Source organism: Triticum aestivum, chromosome 5D, assembly GCF_018294505.1.
Source record: "Triticum aestivum cultivar Chinese Spring chromosome 5D, IWGSC CS RefSeq v2.1, whole genome shotgun sequence".
Classification (NCBI taxonomy): domain Eukaryota; kingdom Viridiplantae; phylum Streptophyta; class Magnoliopsida; order Poales; family Poaceae; genus Triticum; species Triticum aestivum.
In genome coordinates, this window is record NC_057808.1 from 479452288 (window position 1) to 479460527 (window position 8240).

Below are 8240 nucleotides of genomic sequence, written 5' to 3' on the forward strand. Positions count from 1 at the left end.
ACACGCCCGGACACGACCCCATTGCCCTACCCAAACGGACAGAAACCGGATAAAACGGATGTCCGTTTGGGTCGCGCGGTGGAGCTGTCCTTTTAGATCGAACAACCTGCTCTTACGAGTTGGCCCTTGGCGCCACGCACGCCGAATATCCGACCTATGACGGCATTGACGACGGCGATGCAGTCCCTGAGGAGCTTCCGATAGGTTCGTCTGCGAGAGGACAGCAAGGGCGACGTACGTGCTCCAACACGTCCCACGCAGTTCCCACGTGGCGGCGTTCCAGTGGATCGGGGCCTTCTGCCGACTTCCAGACGTGACAGCTCGCGTGCCAGCTGAGTCACAGGACCCCACCACACGAGCACGGCCAATAAGATAATCGACCATGGCGATCCGGCAGGCAAACGTGGAAGCCGATAGAGATGGATGCGTCGTACGTTTGGATATTTTGTGGTCGACGGAGAGGCTTAACTAGGATTAGCACGGGTGGTTTGGTGCTGGATTTCAGGTTAATCTGATGGTCCCCGGCGGTGGGTGGTCACGCATTGATGCGGAGCCGATGTCGACCACGATTCTGAGGCGTTTATTAAGGTGATGTGTACGGCTGCCAAACGAGATATTTTTTGAGTGTACTGCCTGTGTGGAGGATACGGCAGAAACGTGGTTTCGCTCCTTAAAACACTTCTGATTTTGCTAAATCTGGATCGGACCTGTAATGGTAGAAGAACCTACGGTCCATTTTTCTCTCGCAAAAGTAAGAAAAAGTCACTCACATTTCGCCTGTTTTTCCTTTGCTGCATTTTTGCTCTCGCATCACAAGTCAAACTCGATGATGCTTCATCGGAACAAAAACTCGGTAATAATGCATGCATGCATGCACGCACGCAATAATGCAGGTCCAGGAGCCGGAGCGCCCCACGTGTCCCCCGGGCCAGCGGACGTTGCCCACGGAATCGTCCAGGTCGACCGCCACCTGTTCCGTTCCGTCGACCACGCCGGTTCAGTTGCCTGTACATATACCCAACTCTCGACCTGTGCTGTGCAGACAGCAGAGCTCGATCCAGAGAGAGAGAGAAAAGAGCGAGAGTGATAACTGAGAGAGGTCTCGCGCGCTCGGCGATGGCAAAGTCGTTCCTCGCGATGAAGACGGGCCCGGCGGCCGGCGCGTCGGAGGCGTCGCAGGCGCTGCTGGAGTCGGACCTGCGGGAGCTGACCATGGCGGCGCGGAAGCTCGCCAACCACGCCATCGTCCTCGGCGGCGGCATCGGCTTCATCGGCACCTTCCTCCAGTGGCTCGCCTTCGCCGCCGCTGTGTCAGTACCAGCCCCCCTCCCCTCCTTTTTTCCCCTAATCTTGTAATTTTTTCTTCCGTCAGTTGTCACAGAGCTATGCGTCTGTCTGAACCTCGGTGTTTATCTTCTTCTGCTGCAGATATCTCTTGGTGCTGGACAAGACCAACTGGAAGACCAACATGCTGACGGGCCTCTTGGTCCCTTACATTTTCTTCACCATGCCCGGTCTGCTCTTCGGCTTCATAAGGTGATTATCCTCGCAAATTCTCTGCCTGCGGTCTGCAGCGTCCCTTCAGATTTTAAGTTCTGGATGCAATTATTCGTGACCTGCGGGATTGTTTCTCAGCGAGCTGTGTGACTGTTTTTCCAGTGATCTGTAGGACTGTTGCGTTGCTATGGATTACTAACAATTTGCAGTTTGTACGATGCGAGCTCACAAAATCAAAATATTGCATATTCGGAAAATCCAATTCGGCTCCACGGAGCAAATGATATTGCACGTTCAAAATGTAGTTTTGCAAGTGTAAAAAAAATAGAGGTGTTCATTGTCGCACCAAAATGCTACCCGCAGATTTTTAGGGGAAAAGCTTAAGCATTTTAACCTATAAAAATAAGACAAGTCCAACGACAAATGTTACACTTAAATTTATTTATTTCATCGACGAAGCACTGCTATCCTGTTTCGCATGAAAATTGTCAACCACGTTTGTTAGACTGAAATGAACATCTACAGAAAAAGTATTTATTTACTATTTATTTTGAATTTACTGTTAATCCGGGAGCGGAGCATATGCTCTCCCCAAAGCCAAAACGGCACTCCCATACCCAGAAAGAGAAAATACCCTTTGCTTACAGTGGTGAACTTCCAGCTTTGGTGCTGGTGGCTGGTTAGAGCTCTTCAGTAGTTTGCTTTAGTTTTTCTTTAAAGGAAGCAAAAGATTAAGTAAGCAGAAGAGAGTTGGGAACTATTGAGGGCATGGCCAATGCATAGCCTCACGCTGATGCCTCACATGCCATGTAGGATCGGATGAGAGACAAAGTAGGTTCGGATGGGGAAGCGGAATCCTTTGCAGGAGACGGATGAATGAAAAAGAAGCAAAGAATGACGAAAGACGAGACTATACTAGTGGTTTTCTCTTTCTCGGTTTCTGTTTTCTTATTTGGGATCTTGCTTTTTATGGCTCTCATCTCCGCAACTCGCGATTATCGCGAGAAAACTGTGTAGTTTGCTTTTAATTTTTTAGTTTCCTTTTGTGCGTCGACACTAGATGCTGGTCTGGACGTGGTTTACTCTGTTATCAGTGATAGTGAGCACAGGCTTTCTGGTTGTACCGTTGAAAATACCGTATATCAGAAGTGATGGTATTGTTGGCATTTGGTGCACATGATAAGTCAAGGGCCTGAAGATCGATTTTCTTTAAAACCAAGTTATCTCACAACCGAGAATAAAATCCGAGAACTGACCTCTTTCATGCTTGTTGTCCCGAGTCCGGACGGCAAAACTCAAGCTCCCTTTTTCATGCTTGTTGGTTGTACTGATAGTTGCAGTCCAGATACTTCCATGATGCTATATCGTGTGTTGATCCATTACAAATTCCTGATTGCTGAACATCAAAATTGCAGGGGGGAGATTGGCAGCTGGGTTGCGTTCGTTTTCGTCGTCCTGCGGCTATTCTTTCCGCGCCACTTCCCTGGTACTATCATTTTGCTCTCTGTTTCTCGTCCTTATTGTTGCTCCCTAGCAGATTATTTCAGCAAATATGTGTTGGTTTTCCGTCATGTACTCAACAAGCCAGCCGTTAAAACATTGCATAAATCTCACAATGGGATCTTCATCATGTTGTCAGATTGGCTGGAGCTGCCTGGGTCTCTGATCCTCCTCACGGTGGTCGCCCCCGCCATCTTCGCGGACACCTTCCGGGGCTCCTGGCTCATCATCGGCGTCGGCGTGTGCCTGGTCATCGGGTGCTACCTGCTCCACGAGCACATCAAGGCGTCGGGGGGCCTCAAGGAGGCCTTCCAGAAGCCCAATGGCTGGTCCAACACCATCGGCATCCTCCTCCTCTTCATCTACCCGGTCTGGGCCGTCGTGATGTGGTTCCTGTAGACCGTTCGCCGCTGTTTTGCGGTTCATCGTGTGATGTTTGCTCCGGCGATTTGGTGTCGATGAACCATGCGCTCTTGTACCTGTTGAATTTTGATGAACTGTCTCGGCCATGTTTCGATTTGGTGTCACTTATTTGTTTCCTTCATCTGTGGGTACATAGCCATCAATAAAAACATTTGCTCTGTTGATCGGTGGGTGCATTGAAGTGAAGAGTTCCTGGCCAAGTGATGTTCGTATGATGGTTACGTGCAACTGATCTGTTATGAGCTTATTGATTACTCCCTCTGTATCGAAATAAGTGTCGCTGATTTAGTACAAAATTATACCCCATATTAGTTTGTGAACTCAAGTAATCGTCGTATTTTTGGTAGGTGGGAACAAGGCTGAGCTATGGAGGCCGTCCTTAAAAACTACTTACTCCGTCCCATAATATAACAGCATTTTTGACATTACAGCTACGTGAGAATGTTAAAAAAAAGTGACCAATCTTTGGAAAACAAGAACCGCTAAAAATCTTTTTTTACAAAGACAAACTTCCAGAATTTGAACTGCGAACATCTTTACGAACATTGCTGCCCGTACATGCACTTATTCAGACAAGCATGTCTATAATACATATTGCGGTCAAAAGTCAAATCCCGTGATATACTGTGACAGCAAGCTTAAATTAAAATTAAAATACTGCATGCATGCAATAATACAGTTGCGATCTGTCCCCCACGTGTCTGTCCAGCGGGCCCGTAGAGAATTGTCCAGACCGTTCCGTCGACCCTAGCAGGTCCAGCTAATTCAGCTGAGCTGCCGGCCTGTACATATTTCCTCCTATCCGCACAGGCACAGCCAAAGCACAAATCAAACCCAGACCCGAGCCCATCCATCCATCCATCCATCTTGAGAACTCTCGAGGTCTCGGCGATTCGGGGGAGATGGCGCCGTCGTTCCTCGCGATGAAGGCGGGCGCGGCGTCCGGCGCGTCGGAGGCGGCGCAGGCGCTGCTCGAGTCGGACCTGCGGGAGCTGGGCATGGCGGCGCGGAAGCTCGCCAACCACGCCATCGTCCTCGGCGGCGGCCTCGGCTTCGGCCGCCACTTCCTCAAGTGGCTCGCCTTCATCGCCGCCGTGTCAGTACATACCAACCCCCCTTTATTTTCCTTGTTGCGACGAGCTTTGGTTTCTGCAAAGGGGATCTCCGATCTCCCTCGCCTCCTGACCATTTCGGGAGGACCACGGGGCAGTTGAGACGCCTGCGAGAAACATCAGGACAGCATATTCGCTTGGAAGTAGTAATTTTTAGTAAGCTTGAACGTGTAATTTAACTGCGGTACCCTAGAGCGAGATGCCAATTGCCAAACGCGGTCAAATTCGTGCGAAAACCTCGGTCATAACGGATGCTTGGTAGGAAATGTTCACGATTGATTGTGTGGGATTTGCGAAGCAAACATCCCTAACATACAGACAGAAGTCTGACCTTATCAAAGTGTATATGCTGTGATGTTAAGCTATTACTTACCTGTTAGGATAACTCTGCAGCCTATATATGATGGTCTCTTCAATCTTCAAGTGTATATGCTGTGAGTTGAGGAGTTTATGTGTCCACTTAACCTGAGATTGTTACCTTCTTGGCAATTGTCGGTTAGTCACCGGATTATGCATTGTCTGAACTTTGCCGTTCTCTTCTGCTGCAGGTACCTCTTGGTATTGGACCGGACAAACTGGAAGACCAACATGCTGACCGGACTCTTGGTCCCTTACATATTCTTCACCCTGCCTGGTGTGCTGTTCTCTCTCGTAAGGTGGTTATAGTCGCAATTTCCCTTCTGCGGCATCAGTTCGTGTTTTCAGTTTAAATGCAGTTGTTAGTAGCTGTGGAGGATTGTAGCATTCCTGCAGATTAACCGATTTGAAATATCTGAAATTCTGAACTTAGAAAATCGAAATATTTCATGTATTTTTTCCAGAATGAAAAACTAGTGCATTAGGTTGTCGATAAAGCGAGGTAAGATATTGTTCATTGTTGGTTGATATCACCGGCTATAGGGCCAGAGTGCCGGTCTTCTTAAAAAAAGCTCACTTCACTGAGGATAGAATCAAAGAACTTTATAGGTTGTTGATAAAGTGAGGTAAGATACATGCCAAATATAGGTTATTTTAACCTATTGCTACCTCACTGCAAAAGTCGGGGTATCTTTTTCATGCTTGTTGTCTACTGGTTGAAGGATCACCGCCTCTGCCTCACTGGCTGATACTTCCATGGTGCAATATCCTCTGTTGCCTTAATTGTACAGCACTAGATATAGATATTTGAATCAAATTTGTGATCATCAAACATCAAAATTGCAGGGGAGAGGTTGGTGCCTGGATTGCATTCGTTGTAGTCATCCTGCGGCTCTTCTTCCCGCGTCACTTCCCTGGTATCATTTCCTACCTAATCTTTTACCTATCCTTGCTGCCCCTAGCAAATTATCACTATGTGTTGCATTTCTCATCTTTGTTGTGCCCTGTAAAGAGAATTTTCTGCTTATAATAGCACTACCAAAAAACATGTCCCTATTTTTCATCTACGCAATAAGCCGCTAAACTGTTACATAAATCACGCAATGATCGTCTTCGTATCTGTATCAGATTGGCTAGAGCTGCCTGGCTCTCTGATTCTTCTCACGGTGGTCGCCCCCAGCCTCTTCGCCGACCACTTCAGGAACGACCTCGTCGGCGTCTTCATATGCCTCGCCATCGGGTGCTACCTGCTTCAAGAGCACATCAGGGTGTCAGGAGGCTTCAGGGAGGCCTTCAGGAAGGCCAATGGCGTGTCCAACACCATCGGCATCGTCCTGCTCTTCGTCTACCCAGTCTGGGTCCTGGTGCTCTGGCTCCTGTAGGACATCTACTGCTATCGGTGTGGCCATTGATTGGCTTGTGCAGTTCTGTTCGCTGTTTGGGGATTCATCGTGTAGACGCTTTCGATGGTGATTTGGTATTGCTCGTCCGGAGCCGATGAACTGTGCACGTTTGTACCTTTCTGATGGACATGTTTCGATTTGTTGTAGTTCTGGTATGAGGTCTTTGTTTCCTTGATTTGTGGGTACATAATTAGTCTTTGTTTCCTTGATTTGTGGGTACATAATTATCAATAAAAACATCATCACTGTTGATTGGTGTATTGAAGTCGAGCTGCTGTCTTAATTCTCTCGTGTTTGGTCGTATATTGCGTGCATGTAATGCTTTATCAGCCTATTATCACCCAATATAGTTTTTTTAGAAACACATTATGGATGTGAACGCTCACAAACACGCACATACACTCCCACTCACAAACACGTACATACACTCACTCATATACACTCCCACTCACAAACACGTACATACACTCACTCATATGAATCGAGAGACTGTCGAATGCGACTGTCGAATGGTTTGGTCTTGAGATTGACTAAGTCATTATAAACGCACGCTATTGACGGAAACATGGCCACTCCTTGAATGAAATTTCATCCAATATTATAAAGTGGACAAAGCTTTGCCTTAAGATGTAACAAATGCTCTGTTCACCCTCTCCACCTCTGAATATTGTAAACTGGACAAAGCTTTGCCTTAAGATGTAACAAATGCTCTAATCATCCTTTCCGCCTCTAAATTGAGAACCTAAGAGCATTTATAGCCGGGCGTCTCAAACTGGTCTCAAACGCTCCGGCGAGAGGACCAGTAACTGACTGGCCAAAAAAAAAATATTTAATGACCCACACGGGCGCTTCAAACCGGTCTCAAACGCCCGGGTTGTCTGGTGCCCGTCATATCCAGCCCAAATATAGGGCGGATATGAGATGGCCGGGGCGCACCCGGGCGCGTCCGCTACGTCTGTCCGGTCGACCACCAACCCCACTCTGTCACCACAAAAACTTCAATTCGGGACCCTAACTCACTTTACTCTCCTCTCTCACTTTGTCCCCTCTTCCCCCCTCTCTGATTTCTCCGACATGGATCGAACCCGACGACTCCGGCGAGATGTCGAGCTCCGACAACCGCACCGACTCCAACCTCGACGTCGACGAGGAGAGCTGACTCTCAGCAGTCCAAGGTGGGCACAGTGACGCTAAGGCCATAGCGCTTGGAAAGCGGCTCGTACAGGACACGTCCCGAGAGCGTTTCCGCCGCATGGGACGTGGCGCTCTGTTGTGGCTCTGCCGCATGGGAGAGAAGCAGGGGCTTGGCGGTCAGAGAAAGAGGTTCGTGCAAGACAGGACCCGAGAACGTTTCCATCCTGCAGGCGGGGCGCGGCTCTTCGATTCAACCGTAGGGGCAGAGAAGCAGGGGCCCAGCAGCCAGAGGAAAGCGGTTCACGCCGGAGAGGTCCCCGGGACATTTCCATTGAGACTGGCACGAAACACCCCGGTTACCCAGCCTTTGCCTTGACTGATAGGCGGGTAGGGAAACACCAGGAGCGCGGCTTTGCCTTGATTGACAAGATCCGACCTCCGCCGCGGGCCACCCGGCCTTAGGCTTGTGACATCCAGTGCAGCCTCTCCAGGCCCAGCCTGCCCGAGCGACGCACGAGAAGGCGTCAGAGGGGGTGGGGCCCAGAGTCCAAAGAGGCCAGGCATGTGGTGCTTGCTGCCTCCTGGTGGGAAAACGGAGCCCAGTCACTTCGCCGCCCAGTCGCTTCTCACTAGAGAGGATACCTATATATCTCACCTCAGGTTTTGTAAAGTATCGTAAAGCAAAGGGAATAGCACATGATAACCAAAGGTTTCATATATTGTCATTCGTGTACTCATAGGGATTGATATGGATGTCCACGGTTTCGCTATCGATCATTGAACGAAAGGGGCTTTGTTCATGTCTATGTTTTAC

The 8240-nt window shown here is 48.9% G+C and overlaps 2 protein-coding genes across 2 annotated transcripts; both read left to right on the top strand.

Moving 5' to 3' along the window:
• The first annotated feature begins 998 nt into the window (after window positions 1-998).
• On the top strand, window positions 999-3584 carry LOC123122960 (cold-regulated 413 plasma membrane protein 1). The gene is made up of 4 exons (XM_044543344.1): window positions 999-1310; window positions 1429-1536; window positions 2913-2983; window positions 3137-3584. Exons 1-4 carry the CDS (start codon window positions 1117-1119, stop codon window positions 3394-3396), a joined length of 633 nt encoding a protein of 210 aa, XP_044399279.1. The 5' UTR covers window positions 999-1116; the 3' UTR covers window positions 3397-3584.
• A 619-nt stretch (window positions 3585-4203) lies between these two features.
• On the top strand, window positions 4204-6562 carry LOC543353 (cold-regulated 413 plasma membrane protein 1). The gene is made up of 4 exons (XM_044543345.1): window positions 4204-4516; window positions 5081-5188; window positions 5736-5806; window positions 6018-6562. Exons 1-4 carry the CDS (start codon window positions 4323-4325, stop codon window positions 6269-6271), a joined length of 627 nt encoding a protein of 208 aa, XP_044399280.1. The 5' UTR covers window positions 4204-4322; the 3' UTR covers window positions 6272-6562.
• Window positions 6563-8240: the final 1678 nt, after the last annotated feature.

Excerpts from the sequence above, each read along its gene's own strand:
- LOC123122960 (XM_044543344.1), top strand. The coding sequence starts at position 1,117 with ATGGCAAAGTCGTTCCTCGCGATGAAGACGGGCCCGGCGGCCGGCGCG. Across the intron at positions 1,311-1,428 it reads CTCGCCTTCGCCGCCGCTGT|ATATCTCTTGGTGCTGGACA; the intron begins GTCAGTACCAGC and ends CTTCTGCTGCAG. Across the intron at positions 2,984-3,136 it reads CTTTCCGCGCCACTTCCCTG|ATTGGCTGGAGCTGCCTGGG; the intron begins GTACTATCATTT and ends TCATGTTGTCAG.
- LOC543353 (XM_044543345.1), top strand. The coding sequence starts at position 4,323 with ATGGCGCCGTCGTTCCTCGCGATGAAGGCGGGCGCGGCGTCCGGCGCG. Across the intron at positions 4,517-5,080 it reads CTCGCCTTCATCGCCGCCGT|GTACCTCTTGGTATTGGACC; the intron begins GTCAGTACATAC and ends CTTCTGCTGCAG. Across the intron at positions 5,807-6,017 it reads CTTCCCGCGTCACTTCCCTG|ATTGGCTAGAGCTGCCTGGC; the intron begins GTATCATTTCCT and ends TATCTGTATCAG.